The sequence below is a fragment of the Neovison vison genome, chromosome 2 (assembly GCF_020171115.1).
Source record: "Neovison vison isolate M4711 chromosome 2, ASM_NN_V1, whole genome shotgun sequence".
Taxonomy (NCBI): Eukaryota; Metazoa; Chordata; class Mammalia; order Carnivora; family Mustelidae; genus Neogale; species Neogale vison.
The window spans coordinates 26,825,737-26,846,379 of NC_058092.1; the positions used below are offsets into that span (position 1 = coordinate 26,825,737).

The 20,643-nt window shown below is 38.7% G+C and overlaps 1 protein-coding gene and 1 pseudogene across 5 annotated transcripts in view; one reads left to right on the top strand and one right to left on the bottom strand.

Moving 5' to 3' along the window:
* Positions 1-20,643, top strand: part of ZMYM1 (zinc finger MYM-type containing 1) — a 45,834-nt gene that overhangs the window by 20,627 nt on the left and 4,564 nt on the right. For 3 of the 5 annotated variants that reach the window (XM_044237772.1, XM_044237774.1, XM_044237775.1), the window contains 4 exons: positions 449-602; positions 2,622-2,759; positions 2,943-2,983; positions 3,515-6,229. In XM_044237772.1, the coding sequence (XP_044093707.1) occupies positions 449-602; positions 2,622-2,759; positions 2,943-2,983; positions 3,515-5,824 (2,643 nt within the window). In that variant the 3' untranslated portion in view covers positions 5,825-6,229. Of the gene's footprint in view, positions 1-448; positions 603-2,621; positions 2,760-2,942; positions 2,984-3,514; positions 6,230-20,643 lie in introns of those variants that run through there. The other 2 variants (XM_044237773.1, XM_044237776.1) reach the window with 2 other exon arrangements.
* LOC122899738 lies at positions 16,972-18,260 on the bottom strand (annotated as a pseudogene).

Here is a 20,643-nt window from a genome sequence, read left to right on the forward strand (position 1 = left end):
TGATTTTAAGACTTTAGTTTATTTATCCAATTGGCTTTGATTGCCTGGAATGATGAACATATTCTGTGACCTCTTTCTTCATTGCTTGCATATATATTACTGCGGCTACTAAAATCTGATAAATAACACAAATAGTGATTTATTGACTCTGTTTCTTTCATTTTTGTCACTTGATCTGTAGTGCCTTTTTTTTCTCTTCTTTTTAATTCAAGTTAGTTAACATATTAGGGTATTATTAGTTTAAGGGTGGAGTTTAGTGATTCATCAGTTGCCTATAATACCCAGTGCTCATTATTTTTTTCTGGTTTTTAAGAAAGTATAAAAATGTGGCTTTATTATCATCACTTGTCATGTTATAACTAAGAGCAGTAATGATGAGTATATTTTTGTTTGTTACTAATATATGTCATATACCAGGAATATGAATATTACTTTAATCTCTAAACAGAAACCAACAAAAACACTTAAATCTGTTCCTTGCAAATCATTGAAGCCCTCAGATGAAATGATTGAGACCACCAGTGACTTGGGGAAGACAGACCTTTTTTGTTCTATTAATTGTTTCTCTGCTTACAGTAAAACTAAGATGGAATCATCTACAGGTAATACTTATTTAGCAGTTATCAGAGGTTTAGAAAATGTTGAAGAATATTACTGCTTTCCTTTGTAACCTTGATTCATCTTGAAATTAAACTGACTTAAGAGTCAAAACAATGCAAAATTCATTGCAAAAAAATGTTTTCCAGGCGTGCCTGGCTGGCATGAGCATGTAACTCTTAATCTCAGGGTCATGAGTTCAAACCCCACATTGGGCAAGGAGCCTATATTTTTTAAAAAGTTTTCCAGTAGTGTTTTGTTTTTAAGATTTATTTTATTTATTTTAAGATTTATTTATATGACAGACACAGCAAGAGAAGGGAACACCGCAGGGAGAGTGGGAGAGAGAGAAGCAGGCTTCCTACCAAGCAGAGAACCTGATCCCAGGACCCTGGGATCATGACCTGAGCCAAAGGCAGATGCTTAACGATGGAGCCACCCAGGCGCCCCTCCAGTAGTTTATATAAAAGGAAGCCTACTTCACAACCAAAGATTTAATATTTATTTGTAAAGATTTTTGTGTTAAAATACAGAATTTTGTACTTAGCCCTGGTTTGTAAAAACAAGGTTACTAGCCACATTTTTACAGGAAATAGAACTAGTTGAAAATACTTGGAAGTTCACTAATAGAAAAGCACAAGTAACCCAAGGCCAACTTTATATTCCATCAAAGAGCCTCATATAGGACCACTGGTCCTATTTACTTAAAGTAAATGAAGCCATGGGCTCGTACATCATGTAAACTGGCTCATTATAGAAATCTTTGCAATACTAGCTTAGACACCAGTCTAGCTCCATTCTTGTTGAGGGTTATGCATCTTGAAGGAGTTAGAAATGATACCCATTAGGGCTCCTGGCTGGCTCAGTTGTAGAGTGAGCAACTCTCAGTCTTGGGGTTATGAGTTTGAGACCCAAACCCAAAAAAATAACATTTTTTTTTTAAATGATGAAAAATGATACCCATTGGGAAATTCTTTTTTTTCCCCCCATTGGGAAATTCTAAAGGAATCTCTTTCTTTGTGGATAATTTCTGAGAACTTGTATGCAAAGGTAAAATAGGTTAAAAAATGGAAAATATAAGTTACCAGTCTAAGGTTATTAATGTGTTATCCTAAAGAACCTGGCCATCCTTAAGCCGTACTCCAATATCCAGCAATACCTAAAGCTATTAGATTTTAAGATTTTGGGTTTTTTTGTTTTGTTTTATTCTGTTTTTAAGATTTTTTTTCCAATTTATTTATTTTCAGAAAAACAGTATTCATTATTTTTTCACCACACCCAGTGCTCCATGCAAGCCGTGCCCTCTGTAATACCCACCACCTGGTACCCCAACCTCCCACCCCCCCCGCCACTTCAAACCCCTCAGATTGTTTTTCAGAGTCCATAGTCTCTCATGGTTCACCTCCCCTTCCAATTTACCCAAAAGTACATACCCTCCCCAATGTCCATAACCCTACCCCCCCTTCTCCTAACCCCCCTCCCCCCAGCAACCCACAGTTTGTTTCGTGAGATTAAGAGTCACTTATGGTTTGTCTCCCTCCCTATCCCATCTTGTTTCATGGATTCTTCTCCTACCCACTTAAGCCCCCATGTTGCATCACCACTTCCTCATATCAGGGAGATCATATGATAGTTGTCTTTCTCCACTTGACTTATTTCGCTAAGCATGATACGCTCTAGTTCCATCCATGTTGTCGCAAATGGCAAGATTTCGTTTCTTTTGATGGCTGCATAGTATTCCTTTGTGTATATATACCACAAGAAAGAGGGTGTGTACAAATAGGAGGAGCAGCAGAGGGAGAGGGAGAAGCAGGCTCCCCACCAAGTAGGGAGCCAGATGTGGGGTCAGTCCCAGAACCGCAGGATCATGACTCGAGCTGAAGGCAGACACTTAACCCACTGAGCCACCCAGGTGCCCCAGGCTATTAGATTTTTGCATTGTTTGTCGAAACATCTGTTTTAAACAATGCTTTCTGATTGATTGATTCTGCTTGTTTTTTGAGAAATCTTTTTATTTTTTTCAGTAAATGTTTCCATGGTACATGATGCCTCAACGGATACCTTTTCTCCAAAGAAAGATACAACTCCAGTTATAAGCAATATAGTGTCATTGGCAGATGCTCGTGTTTCCCTACCCATCATGAACTCTGATGTCTTACAAGGTAAAATTGATAGGAAAGATACTTGACATACACATTTTTTTCCCATCCTTGATGAATCTATCTATATTCTAAGGTTGTTTTGTTGTCTGATATGAAATAAGCAATTGTAGTTTATGATGCTATTTTATAGCATATATTTTATAGCATGTAAGATCTTGAATTGATGATACTCTTTTATTTTAGCAGATACAGTATCTTCAGTAACAGCAAATGTCATTGTAGATGTAAGTTTTGTCCTTAATATTTTTGACACTGTCTTTTCTTTTTTAAGCATATTTTGTGCATATATGTATGTGTGTGTGTGTCCGTATATATATATACGAGCATATTCATTCCTGTTTTTATCCGAGAGCTCAAAAAAGTTGAGCAAGAAACATCTTTTGGTATTCACATTCAATTTCCCAAATGTCGGTTTGACTTCAAATTATTAATAAGAATATTTAAACAGAAGTATTATTAGTCACAGTTTTTCCTCTGGGTTCTTTATTACCCTTTTCTATATTCTAGGTCACATGAGCAATAAAAATTATTTTTATTACAATTACATACCAAAAGATTCTTTGAACCTTTAATGCTAAATCTAGATTGCAACTTTATATTATAAATAATTGTTAATGTTTCCCCCTAGTGGAGCTCATACTTTAACTCACCCATTCATTTTATTGTGTTGTTAGAATAGATACGTATGATATTTTTAATCATTTGAAAACTGTTCAAACAAATGCTTTTCTCTTTTTCTCCCTAAAATTTCTAAGAGTTTACCCAGTGAATCAAGTAGTGGTGTTGCTACTAGTAGTGTTGAACAGCCAAGCCTTTCACCATCTTCATCAATACCTGGTCAGCCTACGGTTGACTCCAGTGTAGAAGTACAAAAATATCAAGTGTCAGACCAAGATGCTTCATACAATATGAAATCTATGAAAATAAGTGAAGGACTGTGTCACCCAAAATTTACATCCAGAGTACAAAAAATTAAAGATAAGTCACAAAACATTAAAAAATCTTGGTGTTCAAATTTCCAACATTTGAAAAACAATATTAAAAAGGATGTGACATTCTGTTACTCATGCCAGTTGTTCTGCCAAAAAAATTTTAATTGTGGAGGAGAACCCTTTACAGCGCAAGGAATTTCTAATTGGAAAAAGACTCTAGAAAAATTCAGAAAGCATGAAAAAAGTGAGATGCATTTGAAGTCATTGCAGTATTGGAGGGAGTACCAATTTTTTGATGAAGCTGTCAATGATAATTTATCTATTCATTCAAAACAGATTGAAGGAAATAAAAAGTACCTAAAGCTTATAATTGAAAATATTTTATTTCTTGGGAAGCAGTGTTTACCATTAAGAGGAAATGATCAATCGATTTCATCTGTGAATAAAGGCAATTTTTTAGAACTGCTAGAAATCAGAGCAAAAGATAAAGGAGAAGAAGTATTTCGACTTACAAATTTACAAGTTGACTTCTATAATAGTACACAAATTCAAAATGATATTATTGAAATAATAAAGACTGAAATGCTTCAAGATATTGTGAATGAAATCAATGCCTCCTCAGCTTTTTCAATAATATGTGATGAGACAACTGATAGTGCCACTAAAAAACAGCTTTCGATTTGTGTAAGATACCCACAAAAAATGTCAAAGGCTGTCTTAATTAAAGAAAGATTCTTGGGTTTCATAGATATTGAAGAGATGACTGGGACTGACTTACATGGGACTATCAAAACTTACCTGCAGCAAATTGGAGTTGATTTAAATAAGATACGTGGCCAGGCCTATGATAGTACCACTAATTTGAGGGGACAATTTAATAAAATTGCAGCAGAATTCAAGAAAGAAGAGCCAAGAGCTTTGTACGTACATTGTTATGCGCATTTTTTGGATTTAACAGTAATTACGTTTTGTAAAGAAGTGAAAGAACTCCGAAGTGCTCTAAATACTCTCAACTCTTTGTTCAACACTATTCATATGTCTGGGGAAATGTCTGCAAAGTTTCAAAACATTTTTAAGCTAAGTCAAAACAAAACATGCAAGAAACATACATCACAATCATGTTGGACAGTCCATGATCATATATTACTGTCTGTGATTGAGGGCCTTCCAGAGATTATTGAAACATTGGAAGTTATATCAAGCCATTCTTCAAACACAAGTTTAGCTGATGAATTGAGTGATTTGTTAATACTGGTTTCCAAATTTGAATTTATCTTTTGTTTGAAATTTCTTTATCGAGTGTTAAGTGTTACAGGAATTCTTTCCAAAGAGCTTCAAAGTGAAACTATAGATATTTTTTCATTGTCTTCAAAAATAGAAGCAATTTTGGAATGTTTATCATCTGAAAGAAATGATGCCTATTTCAAAACTATCTGGGATGGGGCAGAGGAAATATGTCAAAAAATAACCAGTAAAGGTTTTGAAGTTGAAAGACCTTCTTTTCAGAAAAGAAGAAAAATTCAGAAAACAGTAGATCTTGGCAATTCAGATAGTATGTTTTTTCCTACTTCAACAGAAGAACAATATAAAATTAATATTTATTACCAAGGATTGGATACTATATTAAATAATTTAAAGCTATGTTTTTCAGAGTTTGATTATTGCAAAATGAAGCAAATTTCAGAACTGTTATTTAAATGGAATGAACCATTAAATGAAACAACAGCTAAACATGTCCAAGAATTCTATAAACTTGATGCAGACATCATCCCAGAACTTAGATTTTATCGGCAGTATGCAAAGCTTAATTTTGTCATAGATTATGATCATATCAACTTCATCAATCTTGGCTGTTTGTTTATCCAGCATGGTCTTCACAATAATATTCCCTGCATATCAAAGTTACTATATACTGCTTTGTCTTGGCCAGTTACTTCAAATGCTGAAAATTCATTTTCTACACTGCCCCGTCTTAAAACATATTTATGTCATACCATGGGACAAGAGAAGCTTAGCGGTCTAGCCATAATAGCTATTGAGCAGGAATTGGTAAATAAACTGATGGAACCTGAAAGACTCAATGGCATTGTGGAAAAGTTTATCCATCAGATGAAAGAAACTAACACTTGCTAGTTCAAATTTACCTAAAAGAATTTTGTTATTTCTGCTGGAATGTTTGTTTTATTTCAAAATTTTATCTCCTGAGAAAAAGATTTTTTTTCATCAGAACATGTAACATTCACTTGATTCAAAATTCAAGAAACAGACTGAAAAGAGAAAAGTCTCCTTCTCCTTTTCAGTACCCATTCCCCCTCCCTGTAGTGTTTGTTCCTCAAATATCCTCCTGGAGATATTTTTCACGAATAGTACTCTGCAGTCCACACTGTTCTTCAACTTGTCCACTGAACATATTTTTGAGATTGTCCTATACCCATGCATAAAGAGTTTCTTGATTTTTTTACAACTGCATAAAATTTCATTGTATGAACGTACCATAATATATTTGAGCAGTCCCTAACAATAAACACTTTAATTCTTTCCAGTATTTTGCTATTATAAATAATGCTGCATTTAATAACCTTGTACAGGGGAGCCTGGTGGCTCAGTCAGTTAACCATCTGCCTTTGGCTCAGGTCATGAACTCAGGGTCCTGGGATCAAGCCCCACATTGGGCTTCCTGCTCAGTGGTGGGGGGTGGGGGTAGCCTGCTTCTCTTTTTCCCTCTGCCTGCCACTCTCCCTGCTTGTGCCCTCTGTCAAATTAATAAAATCTTTCTTAAAAAATAATAATAACCTTGTATGTAATTACACATGAGTGAGTTACTGTAAGATAAAATTCTTAATTAGAATTACTAGGTCAGAAGATTTATGCATTTCTATTCTTGATAGATGCTGGCAAATTGCTTTCTATAAGAAGTATGCCCATTTATAGTTCTACCACCCATGTGTGGGATTGCCTATTTCCTTGAATCTTTATAAGCAGTGTTCTGAAACATTTTGATCTTTGCCAGTCTGGTTAAAAATCCCAGTGAAATTTTGTGTTTTCACTTAAGAATAAGGTGGGGGGGGGCGCCTGGGTAGCTCAGTGGGTTAAGCCTCTGCCTTGGGTTCGGGTCATGGTCTCAGGGTCCAGGGATTGAGCCCCGCATCGGACTCTCTGCTCAGCAGGGAGCCTGCTTCCCCCTCTCTTTCTCTACTTGTGATCTCTCTCTGTCAAATAAATAAAATCTTAAAAAAAAGAGTAAGGTTGGGTAGGGGTGCCTGGGTGGCTCAGTCTGCCTTCACCTCAGGTCATGATGCCAGTGTCCTGGAATTGAGTTCCGCATCAGCCTCCTTGCTCAACAGGGAGCCTTTTTCCCTCTGCCTGCAGCTCCCCCTGCTTGTGCTCTCCCTCTCTCTGACAAATGAATAAATAAAATCTTTTTAAAAAGGGATAAGGTTGGGTATCTACTTGAGCTATTTATATTTCCTTTTCCTGTGAACAGTCATGTTTAAACACGACTGGTTTTGGTTGACACAAATAGATGATGCAATATGAATTTTTTTTTAAGTTTTTTTTTAATTTTTATTTATTTGACAGGGATCACAAGTAGGCAGAGAGGCAGACAGAGAGAGAGATGGGGAAGCAGGCTCCCTGACGAGCAGAGAGCCTGACGTGGGGCTTGATCCCAGTACCCCGGGATCACAACCTGAGCCGAAGGCAGAGGCTATAACCCAGGCACCCCACAGTATGATTTTTTTTTTTTAAGATTTTATGTATTTATTTGACAGACAGAGATCACAAGTAGGCAGAGAGGCAGGCAGAGAGAGAGGGGGAAGCAGGCTCCCCGCTGAGCAGAGAGCCCGACACGGGGCTCGATCCCAGGACCCTGGGATCATGATCCGAGCCGAGGGCAGAGGCTTTAACCCACTGAGCCACTCAGGCGCCCCCACAGTATGATTTCTTAATCTACTTTGTGAATATATGACTAAATAACCCCCCCCCCCAAAAAAGACTCTTTTTCTACCATTATACTTTAGAAAGGTTCAGGTGATAAAGGGAAATCTGTCCCTCAGAGACTTTAAGAATTTAAGATGTATCTGGGCCTGGAATCTTGTTTTAGGAATATTTCTCTGCCACTTCCCCTTTCTGTTTCTTCTCAATTCTTTCCATGCTTAATTTTTTTTATTAGTTTTTTTTTTATTAACATACAATGTATTATTAGCCCCAGGGGTACAGGTCTGTGAATGGTCAGGCTTACACACTTCACAACACTCACCATAGCACATACCCTTCCCAATGTCCACAACCCAACCACCACCACCACCCCCACAACCCTGTTTGTTTTGTGAGATTAAGAGTCTCTTATGGTTTGTCTCCCTCCCAATCCCATCTTGTTTCATTTTTTCCTTTCCTATCCCCCAAACCCCCCACGTTGCCTTTCAAATTCCTCATATCAGGGAGACCATATGATAATTGTCTTTCTCTGATTGACTCATTTCACTCAGCATGATATCCTCTAGTTCCATCCATGTCATTGCAAATGGCAAGATTTCATTTCTTTTGATGGCTCATGCATGTTTAATTTTGTACTTAAAAGATAGCCTTGTTTTGTATTTATAAGCTTTATATAAAACCCTAGGTTGCATTGTACATACCTTTCAGAAATTTGCTTTTTTCATTCAATGTTGTCTTTGAAATTTATACTTGGATTTCATTTATTTTAGCTGCTGAATAATACCCCATTATATGAATATAGATGTTCATCCTTTCTCTATTTAAATGGACATATACTCTTTGATTTTGTACTTTTATAATACTCCAATGAACATTTTTATATGTGGTATGCACTTGCACATTCAACAAACATTTTTGAGCAAGTACTGTATACCAGACACTTCTAGCTGGGGGAGACCCAGCAAAGAGTAAAATATGGCCCTAGCTCCAGTGAAACTCCACTTTGTAATGTGGTGATCCAAGAAAGATTGCCTGCCTAGAAGAGATTGCCTACCAGTTCTTTATGTAGATAGATGATAATACAGAAAAGAATATAGGCTCCACTAGGATAAAATATGAGACTTTGGAAGCTGTGGCCAGTAAAGGCCTTCCCCAACCACCTATCCCTGACATACCGATTGGGAAAGTCTGCTCTATGGTACTTAACTAGAAGTAGACTTGATGCTTAAAGGCTATGTTCATCTTCCACTTTAATTAAACCTCTGTTGTAAGTTTTTTTTTCCTTCTCACCATTATCTGAGTGTGTCTGTTCCATACATCCTTACCAACATTTGGTACTATCATTTTACTCTTTTTTTTTTTTAATTCATTGGTTTCTACTTTACCTTTTTTTAAAAAAGAAAATAGAAGGCAGTTAGTTAACCACTAGTATTGAATGCTTCTTGCGTGTATTTTCATTCTTTTCTATTTTGTAATGAAAGTGCTTGGTACTATGAACTCTCCTCTGAAGTCACCTTTTGTCTACCATGTGTTTTTCTCATTTTCATTATTTTCTAGCTGTTTGCAGTTGTGGTTTCTATATTGTCATGGAACCAGGAATTAATGTCAAGAGGTTGGGGTTTTTTTCTTTTAAATATTTAAGTTTTGCTTTTACTTTTTTTTCCCCTATAAAGTCAGAAACATAAGTCCTGGGCCTGAAAAAGAAAACTATAGTAATTGAAACAGCTATCTTGGTTGAACACCTACTGTGTAATACAGTATTTTGTTCAGTGCTTTACATACACTGTTTAATTTAGATCTCTCAACAACCTGTTCTTTTACACAGGAAGCAAAGACACAAAGGTTATGGATCGCACAGTAAATGGTGAATGCAGGATTTGTATCCAGGCTGTATGACTCCAAACCCCATGCTCTCAGTCACCATGCTCTACTAACTTACACAAACTATTATCAGAAATACTCCCAAATAGCACCTGGGTGGGTCAGTCATTAAGCATCTGCCTTCAGCTCAGGTCATGATCCCGCGGTTCTGGAATCTAGCACCATATCGGCCTCCCTGCTCAGCAGAAGGCCTGCTTCTCCATCCCCCTCTTCCTCTCCCCCTGCTTGTGTTCCCTCTCTTTCTCTCTCTGCCAATTAAATAAAATCTTCTAAAAAAAAAAATAGAAATCTTCCCAAATAAAAGATTAACTACCAGAAGTACATTAAAGAATAGAAGATCACATTGGGGCTCCCCTGGGTGGCTCGGTGACTTAAGCCTCTGCTTTTGGCTCAGGTCATGGTCTCGGGGTCCTGGGATCAAGCCCTGCATCTGGCTCTCTGCTCAGCAGGGAGCCTACTTCCCCCTCTCTCAGCCTGCCTCTTTGCCTACTTGTGATCTCTCTTTCAAAGAAGTAAAATCTTTAAAAAAAAAAAAAAAAAGAAAGAAAATAGAAGATCACAGAGATAGCAGTGCAGTTTTGATCTCCCCAAATCCATTGAGGCATAAATCATACACAACATCTACAACAAATCTCGATGACAATGAATCCCCATGGTCCCAAAAGAAGTTTAGGTAATGACAAACTCTAAGACCTGAATGGTACTGGCTGTCTGTTGAGAAAGTAGTGGGACAGAGAGAAAGCAGTGGGACAACAGATACCTTTGAGAATTAAGAGATCCCCTAAATCGCGGCGCCTGAGTAGCTCAGTGGGTTAAAGCCTCTGCCTTCGGCTCAGGTCATGATCTCGGCGTCCTGGGATTGAGCCCCACATCGGGCTCTCTGCTCAGTGGGGAGCCTGCTTCCTCCTCTCTCTCTCTGCCTGCCTCTCTGCCTACTTGTGATCTCTCTCTGTCAAATAAATAAATAAAATCTTTAAAAAAAAAAAAAAAGATCCCCTAAATCAACAGGTTTCCACGAGAAAGCAGGACAGGCTAATTAGAGAACAACAGCCCAAAAAGAAGGTCCCTACAGATGTCAGTTAGCTGGTGAATTAGAGGGGACTGTGCTAAGTTCTGAAGATGTTGGAGTAGTCTAGGTCCTTATTAACTATTTTTTGTTTTTGTTGTTGTTCCTTATAAATTCGTGAAGCTAGCAAATAAAAGCTTTATTCCCAAACAGCTCAATTAAGGAGAAACTGCTGGCTATGGACACAAAATTGATCAGGACAGGGATAGTAGGGACAAAAGAAAGATAATGTACAAGACAAATGCAGGAGAGACTCAGAAGAAGCAAAATCTCAAAATGAGGTCATTTTGTGAAAATAATAGGATTTCATGAGACTTGAGGCCAGAAAAGTTAATCCTTTCTACCTCCTAAAATGATAGGAAAATGTATTTCACATAGATGTGAACAACAGAATTGTAGAATTTAAAACAAAAATAGAGAACAGAGCTATCTTTAAAAAACACAAAAATTAAGTGTTTTAAACCAAGTTATAAGAATTTAAGAAAACTATGAAAGCTAGAAATGAATTAGAAAGGTTCAGATTAGTGGATGAAATATTTTAAAAGGTCAGTGACAATTCAGGGAAGTATTAGAAATTAAAGGGAAAAAAATCACTTTAAAACTGAAAACTCGGAGAGTGCCTGGGTGGCTCAGTGGGTTAAAGCCTCTGTCTTTGGCTTAGTTCATGATCCCAGGGTCCTGGGATCAAGCCCCAAACTGGGCTCTCTGCTCAGCAGTTGGCCTGCTTCCCCCTCTCTCTCTGCCTGCCTCTCTCCCTACTTATGATCTCTGCCTGACTTGTGATCTCTGTCTGTGAAATTAATAAATAAAATCTTAAAAAAAAACTCGGGTGCCTGGGTGGCTCTGATGATTAAGTATCCAATTTGATTTTGGCTCAGGTCTCAATCTCAGGGCTGTGATTTCAGGCCCTGTGCTGGGCTCCACACTGGGCATGGAGCCTACTTTTTTTTTTTTTTAATTTTATTTATTTATTTGACAGAGAGAGATCACAAGTAGGCAGAGAGGCAGGCAGAGAGAGAGAGGAGGAAGCAGGCTCCCCGCTGAGCAGAGAGCCCGATGCGGGACTCGATCCCAGGACCCCGAGATCATGACCCGAGCCAAAGGCAGCGGCTTAACCCACTGAGCCACCCAGGCGCCCTGGAGCCTACTTTTTTAAAGAAAAAAATGATGATCACCTGGGTGGCTCAGTGGGTTAAAGCCTCTGCCTTCGGCTCAGGTCATGATCCCAGGGTTCTGGGATCGAGCCCCTCATCGGGCTCTCTGCTCAGTGGGGAGCCTGCTTCCTCCTCTCTCTCTCTCTCTGTCTGCTTCTCTGCCTACTTGTGATCTCTGTCTGTCAAATAAATAAATAAAATCTTAAAAAAAAAAAAAAAGAAAAAACTAAACTAGAAGGGATTCAAAATAAATAAGACACAACTAATATATTCCTAAGAAGAGGAGTATAGAAAGGAAGAATATGTTTTCCATCATAACAAGAGATTTTAAAAGGATTCAAGAAAAAGTGTTACAAAATATAGAAGACTTGATACCCATATAAAAGGAATCTTCAGAGAAGAAATTGAGGCAATGGAAAAGAATATTTAGAAACTATACAGTAATCCAAAGCAACAGAAAAGAACAAATACTTAAAACCAAATGCCAGTCATTTAGATTATTTCTCCGCTCATAGACATCCAAACCACAGTTTTGGCTGGGTCTTTGTTAGCCGGTACCAATAGGGGACAGTAGAGGACAGCTGCAAGCATGAAGGAGAAAGGATTTGTTCCATCCTGTCTGCTTCCTGGGCTTTCTGTCTGCTTGTGGTTGTGACCGTCATTTCAGAAATGTTACTTCATTCTGGAAGCATCACCTCTGTCCCTAGCAGGAACTCATTCCAGCTGCAATTCTCACAACACTTACAGAGCCACTTTCATCATGCCCCCCGCTGTGGGACACCAGCAGCCCCTCTTCTGTGATCTGGGTCTTAGGCCCAAGATCAAACCAGCACCAGCATCCTTCCTCAGAGGTCTAAGTTCCATGAACTCCTATTTCCTTTATTTTGTTCTCTCATTCCTGAGAATTTAAGCCGCTACTTCTACGACATTTTGGTGTTTTTATTCTTTCAGTAACCTACTTAACTCTGTACTTAGTTAATTTGTTTTCATATTCCCTCTGCTCAAATAACCAACATGGCTTCTCTAACTTTACGGGACCCTGACCAATATGCTGTAATTCAAGGGAGCTTCCCTAAAATTAGAAAGACTTTATATATTGGAGCCCAGGGGTGACTCAGTCGGTTGAGCGTCAGACTCTTGGTTTCAGTTCAGGATCATGGAATCAAGTCCCAAGTTGGGCTTTGTGCTAAGTGGCGAGTCAGCTTGAGATTCTCTAGCGCGTGCACGCCCCCCCTCCCCCACCCCCAATCCCTCCTCCCACTCACATGCTCACTAGCTCTCTCTCAAATCTTTAAAACAGAGAAAGACTATGTATTGAAGAGATAAAGTGTGCGCCTAGGCATGTGACCCAGAATAGTCATGGCCAGAAATACTTCTATTGTTTAAAGAAAAAAATTCCTTTGAGAATCCAGGCCAAAAAGCCAAGACACTTGTTTTTTGTTTTTTTTTTTTTAAAGATTTTATTTATTTATTTGACAGACAGAGATCACAAGTAGGCAGAGAGGCAGGCAGAGAGAGAGGGGGAAGCAGGCTCCCTGCTGAGCAGAGAGCCCGATGTGGGGCTCGATCCCAGGACCCTGAGATCATGACCTGAGCCGAAGGCAGCGGCTTAACCCACTGAGTCACCCAGGTGCCCCAGCCAAGACACTTCTAAGGGAAGGTAAATCTGATGATTTTTGTAGTTTTTCATAATGACGTTCTATACCAGAATACAAAGAAGTAACATAAACTTACTCAGGATTTTATATCCAAAGAAATTGACTTTTTATTTATTTTTTTCTTTTTTAGATTTTTAAGATTTTATTTATTTATTTGTGAGAGAGAGAATGAGAGAGAGCACAAGAGGAGGGAGAGTCTGAGGAAGAAGCAGACTCCCCACTGAGCAGGGAGCCAGATGTGGGACTTGATCTGGTACTCCAGGACCATGACCTGAGTCAAAGGCAGTCACTTAACCAACTGAGCCACCCAGTCACCCTGTTTTTTTAGATCTATTATTTATTTATTTATTTGAGAGAGAGCACAAGCATGGGGAGTGGCAGGCAGAGGGAGAAGCAGGCTCCCTGCTAAGCAGGGAGTCCTTGATCCCAGGAAGCTGGGATCATGAGCCAAAGACAGACATTTAACTGACTGAGCCACATAGGTGCCCCACAAAATGGACTTTCAAGTATAAAAACCACAGGCAAACTATCAATATGCAAATTCCTGGAACCTTGTTTCCATGATCCCTGGACCTGAGTCATCTACTAGAGAATGTGGTTCAGATAACTAGATTGATTGGAGGGGCATTAACATGAAGGGTGACAGTTTTATCAAGTATCAAGAAGAAATAATAGGGGGCGCCTGGGTGGCTCAGCGGGTTAAAGCCTCTGCCTTAGGCTCAGGTCGTGATCCCAGAGTTCTGGGATCGAGCCCCGCATCAGGCTCTCTGCTCAGCGGGGAGCCTGCTTCCTGCTCTCTCTCTCTCTGCCTGCCTCTCCGCCTACTTGTGATTTCTGTCAAATAAATAAATGAAATCTTTAAAAAAAAAAAAAAAGAAGAAGAAATAATAAAATTAGAATCCCACTCTTGAATTAATAGATCTAGGCAGTGATCATCTATGGCTGCTACTGTCACTACAGGAAGCCAGGCGTTCTATACTTCCCGATGGGAAGCATAGCACCAGCTGAGCAGTGCATCCCCTCAGAGGTCTGAATTTTAATTCCACAGGATTCTTCCAGGCTTTTAAGGATTAAGAATTCCAACCTCTCCTCTTCCTGTCCGCCCCCCCACCCACTCCTAGTGCTAGAGGTGGTAGAAGCTCTGGAATTGCTGCTTCTATAGCACCTTAGTGCTCTCACTGTGCCTTCTTAGCTCTATAATTCAAATAACTCGTGGTTTCAGTCTCCTGGTCGATATAGAACCATCCATGAAGTAATCTTGTCAAAATAATTCAATCTTTAATTTCATCAAGACCCTAGATCTAATACTCTGGTTTCTCTTAAGATCAAATGAATCTTTTGCCGTTAAAAAAAAAAAAAAAAAGTTAAGGGGCACCTGGGTAACTAAGTTGTTAAGCATCCACCCTTGGCCTCAGGTCATGATCCCTGGGTCCTGGGATCCAGCCCTGCACTGGGCTCTCTGCTTGGCGGGAGGCCTGCTTCTCCCTCTCCATTCCCCCTGCTTGTGCTTCCTCTCTCACTGTCTCTCTCTGTCAAATAAATAAATAAAATCTTAAAAAAAAAAAAAAAGAAACTTCTTTTAAAAATTTTTTTTAAAAAACCTAGATCTAACTGCTCATTTCCTGAAAGACACGGGTCAGAGAAACATATTAAACATCATTAGGATGTAACCAGCAAAACCCAAATCCTGGAAAACTATACAGAATAAACAACAGTTTAACAAAAACTTATAAGGAAAAAGTAAAATACGACAAAAGATTCTGTAGCTTAAAAGAGAAGTTGGAGGGGGCACCTGGGTGGCTCAGTGCGTTAAGCCGCTGCCTTTGGCACGGGTCATGATCTCAGGGTCCTGGGATAGAGTCCCACATCGGGCTCTCTGCTTGGCAGGGAGCCTGCTTTCCTCTCTCTCTCTGCCTGCCTGTCTACTTGTGATCTCACTCTGTCAAATAAATAAATAAATAAAATCTTAAAAAAAAAAAAAAAAGTTGGAGTCCTGTCAACAGATTGTGGTATGTGAAACTTGTTTGAATCCCACTTTAAACAAATGTGAACACTGGATATTTGATGATATTAAAGAATTGTTAATTATGAGGGTATAATAGTGATATTGTGCTATGTGTGTTTTAAAAAGTCACTGCCTCTTACTAGATGAAATTCTATGAAATCTGGGACTTCAAAATACTTTGGTAGAGGAGGAGAAGTATATGAGGGCTGAGATGAAACAAAATTGGCCATGATTTCATAGTTGTTGAATCTAGGTGGTATGTACATAGGGACTCATTGTATTGTTTCTCACTTTTGTATGTGAAGTTTTCTATAATTAAAAATATTTTAAATGATGAACTATTACCCATGGGTGTTTATGCCAGGAATGTAAAGGTGTTTCAATATTAAAAAACTATAAAATATATCAAGTTAAGAAAGTAATATCAATAAATTTAACATTTGTACCTGATTTTATTTTATTTTAATTTCATTATTTATTTAATTTTATTTTTTTAAGTAGGCTTCACACCAACATGAAGCCCAATGTGGGCTTGAACTCAAAACCCTGAGATCAAGACCTGAGCTGAGGTCAAGAGTCAGACATTTAACCGACTGAGCCACCCAGGTGCCCCTTGTACTTGATTTTAAAACATAGGTAAAATTAGAATAAAAAGCTATTTCTTATCAAAATATAAGTAATATTAGTATTAATATATACTTAGACCCAGCCAATAATTAGAATATTAGGAGCACTGTTCCCAAAAATATCAGAAACCTGCCAACTATCAACCTTATGTAATATTTTTAAATTAGACTATATTTAGGTAATTGTAGATTCATATCAAGTTGTAGGAAATAATAGAGATCACACATATCATTCACCCAATTTTCCCCTATGGTAACATCTTGCATAACTATGATACAGTATCACAAATCGAACACTGATACAATCTTTTATCTAGGTGTATCAGTTTTACACGCACTTGTGTGTATGCAGTATTATCATGTATAGACTCTTGTAGTCACCACTATAATCAAGATACAAAACAGTTCCATCAATACAACAATCTTCTATGACATTCTTTTATAAATACATCCACCTTCCACTCCCCTTCTACTCTTCCTAACCATTAACAACTAATAATCTATTTACCATCTCCATGATTTTGGCATTTCAAGAATGATTGTAATCATACAGTATGTAGCCTTTTGGGTTGACTTTTTTCATTTGGCATAATATACTTAAAATCTGTCCAAGTTGCTTTGTGTATCAACAGTTTGTTCCTATTTACCCGAGTAGCATTATTAATGTACCACAGTTTAACAATCCATGCATTGAAGGACATTAGGATTTTTTCCTGTTTTGGATTACTAGAAATAAAACCACTGAGGACATCTGTATACATGTTTTTGTGTGAGCATAAGTTTTCTTTTCTTTTTTTTTTTTTTTAAAGATTTTATTTTTCCATTTGACAGAGAGAGAGATCACAAGTAGGCAGAGAGGCAGGCAGAGAGAGAGAGGAGGAAGCAGGCTCCCTGCCGAGCAGAGAGCCCGATGCGGGACTCGATCCCAGAACTCTGGGATCATGACCTGAGCCGAAGGCAGCGGCTTAACCCACTGAGCCACCCAGGCGCCCCAAGTTTTCATTTTTTTTTTGCAAGTTTAATCACATGATTTTTTATGGGATTTCTGTATCAGGTTGCGGTTTGAAAGAAGTTATATAAAGAGAATGATGTACAATCAATATGAATCTTGTTAAATCTCTCTTCCATGGACTTTATCCATCTTCCTGCTTAGCAATAAAAGGCATTTTTAGGTTTATATAAACATTCTTTACAACTGCCCTCTTAACAAAAAATTAGTCTATAAGTAGCACTAGGCATTTAGTAAATAATTCACAGGCCAATAAATTTAACTGTGCAGTTGGGAAATGTAATGTGAAAGAGCTTGAAACCTTAAGACTGGGTGATCTGCAGTGTTTCCAACATGTCTTTGACTGCCTTAACAGAGTATTTGATTTCCTTCTTTCTTTGACCTGCAAACTGATAAGCTCTGTTTATTTGACCAGCTGCCCAACTAGCGTATTTCATGTTGTCCATTTTTGTTTTTGCACTTGCTTTTGCACTTGTTTTTGCACTTGCACCTATAGAAGCAATATGACTTGCTGACATGAAAAGCCCAAACAAAGCTCTCATATTTCTGTTGCTCAGTTTCAGTGCCTCTGCAAAATACTTTCTTGAAAGTTTGAGGTTTTCAAGTCCACCTCGGGTATATTTAACTTCAGCATACTGCTGACAATGTAAGTGATAGTGTGGATTAGCCATCATTAGCTCCTCTAAACAAAAGGTTGCCTTAGCATAGTCATGTTCATTGATATAAAGTTCTGCAAGTTCATGCCAGGCTTCTTGGCCCCCAGCAATTTGTTCCAGATACTCATTCAGTTCCCAAATGGCCTCAACACTTTTCCCCTGGGCTTTTCAAATGACAATCAGGTGTTCTTGCAGCAGTGTTAGTTGGATCTTCTTGTAAAATTTTACCATGTGGTTGTATAGCATCATCATATCTTTCCATGGCTTCAGATCTTATGCCAGTTAGTCTCTTGACTCCATGACTTCCAGGGAACTGTCTTCTCAACTCCTGAAGACAAAACAATGCCAAGTCATCTCAACTATAGTCTAGGGCTGCAATCATCACTTGCTCATATATGACCCGAATATCATCTCCAAGCTTACATCCATATTCATTAATTAATTCTTCTAAACTTCCACAATTTGCTCACTGTTTCATGAGTTTTCTTCTCTCCATTTTCTCATTTTATCTCGCATTTCTTCCCAAGTGACATCTTGGGAAGATGTCACAAAGCTCTAAGACCTTTGCCATCTTCTCAGAACCTGGAGGCAGGGAATAAGTTTTCATTGTTCTAGTCTAAATGCCCAAGAATACAGCTGCTGTGTTGTATGGTAATTACACAATTAGTTTTATAAAAAACTGCTAAGCTTGGGGCACCTGGATGGCTCAGTCAGTTAAGCATTTCAGCTCAGGTCATGATCTCAGGTTCTGGGACAGAGTCCCACCATCAGGATTCCTGCTCAGCAGGGAGTTTGTTTCTCCCTCTACCCCTCCCTCTACTTGTGATCTCTCTCATGCTCTCTCTCTCGGTCAAATAAATATTTTTAGAAAGAAAGATAGAGAGAAACTGCCAAACTTTTCCAAAGTAACTATACCATTTCATAGTCCCACCAGCAATGTATAAATAATCCAGTTTCTCTGCATCCTCAGCAGCATTTGGCGTTGTCACAACTTTGTTTTTAGCCATTCTTACAGATGTGTAGTTCTATCTCATTTTAATTTGCATATCCCTGAGGGTAATGATGTTGAAAACATTTGCATGTGGCTATTTGTCATCTGTGTATTTTCCAAGATGAAACATCTCTTCATTCTTTTTTTTTTTTTTTTAGAGTTTATTTATTTGACAGAGAAAGACACAGCCAGAGAGGGAACACAAGCAGAGTGAGTGGGAGAGGGAGAAGGAGGCTTCCTGCTGAGCAAGGAGCCTGATGCGGGGCTCAATCACAGAACCCTGGGATCTTTACCTGAGCCAAAGGCAGAGGCTTAACCCACTGAGCCACCCAGGTGTCCCATCTCTTCATTCTTTTGCCTGTTTTCAAATTTGATTGTTTTTATTGTTGAGCTTTGAGAAATCTTTATATATGTAAATATTAGTCCTTAATTTTTCCATTTATGGATTGTGCTTTTGGTGTCACAACTAAGTTCTCTTTACCAGACTGTAGATCTCAGAGATTTTCTCCTATTTTTTTTTAAAGATTTTATTTATTTATTTGACAGAGAGAGATCACAAGTAGGCAGAGAGGCAGGCAGAGAGAGAGGAGGAAGCAGGCTCCCTGCTGAGCAGAGAGCCCGATGTGGGACTCGATCCCAGGACCCTGAGATCATGACCTGAGCCAAAGGCAGCGGCTTAACCCACTGAGCCACCCAGGTGCCCCTCTCCTATTTTTTATTTTATTTTTTTTTTTAAAGATTTTATTTATTTATTTGAGACAGAGAGAGTGTGAGAGAGAGCATGAGCGAGGAGAAGGTCAGAGAGCGAAGCAGACTCCCCATGGAGCTGGGAGCCTGATGTGGGACTCGATCCCGGGACTCCAGGATCACGCCCTGAGCCGAAGGCAGTCGTCCAACCAACTGCGCCACCCAGGCGTCCCTCCTATTTTTTTTTTTTAAGATTTTATTTCTTTATTTGACAGAGAGAGATTACAAGCAGGCAGACAGAGAGGAGGAAGCAGGCTCCCTGCTGAGCGGAGAGCCCAATGTGGGGCTCCATCTCAGGACCCTGGGATCATGACCTGAGCTGAAGGCAGAGGCTTAACCCACTGAGCCACCCAGGTGCCCCTCTCCTATTTTTTAAAAAGATGTTTTATTTATTCATTTGACACAGAGAGAGAGAGAGAGAGAGCAAGTGAGCACAAGCAGAGGGAGAAGGGAGAAGCAAGCTCCCCACTGAGCATGGAGCCCAATGTGGGGCTCAATCCAGGACCCTGGGTCATGAGCCAAAGACAGCCACTTAACCAACTGAGCCACTTGGTGCCCCCTAGGTTTTTGTTTATAAAGGTTTTATACTTTTACATTTTACATTTAAGCTTGTGAAATATTTTGAATTAACATTTGTATTTAGGTCAGAATTCTTTTTTTTCCCCCTATGGATATCCAATTGCTTCAGCATCATTTTTTGAAAGGCTATCCTTCCTCCACTGAACTTATTTTACATTTTTGTCAAAAACAATTGGTTAGACACAAACATTCAGCAAACTAGAAATAGAAGGGAACTTCCTTAACATGACAGAAAGCATTTATTAAAACAAAAAACAAAAAACCACACACACACACACACACAGAGCTAACATTACACTCAATGGAAACCTTAAGAGCTTTCCCCTTAAATTCAGAAACAAGGTAAGAATGCCCACTTTCATCACTCCTACTCAAAATTGTACTAGGAGTCTTAGAGCAATTAGGCGAGGGGTGGGGGAAGGAAGGAAAGAAAATGAAAGAGAAAGAAAGAGGAGAGGAACAAAGGGAGGAAGGGAGAGGGAGAGAGAGAAGAATCCATTTTATGTTTGAGAAATTGTAGATGGTACTTTTTTCATTTTGGTTTCCACATTTTCATTGTTCATATAAAGAAATACTATTGTGTTTTGTGTATTTATTTTATATCTTGCAAATCGGCCAAACTTACTTTGTTCTAGGAAGTTTTC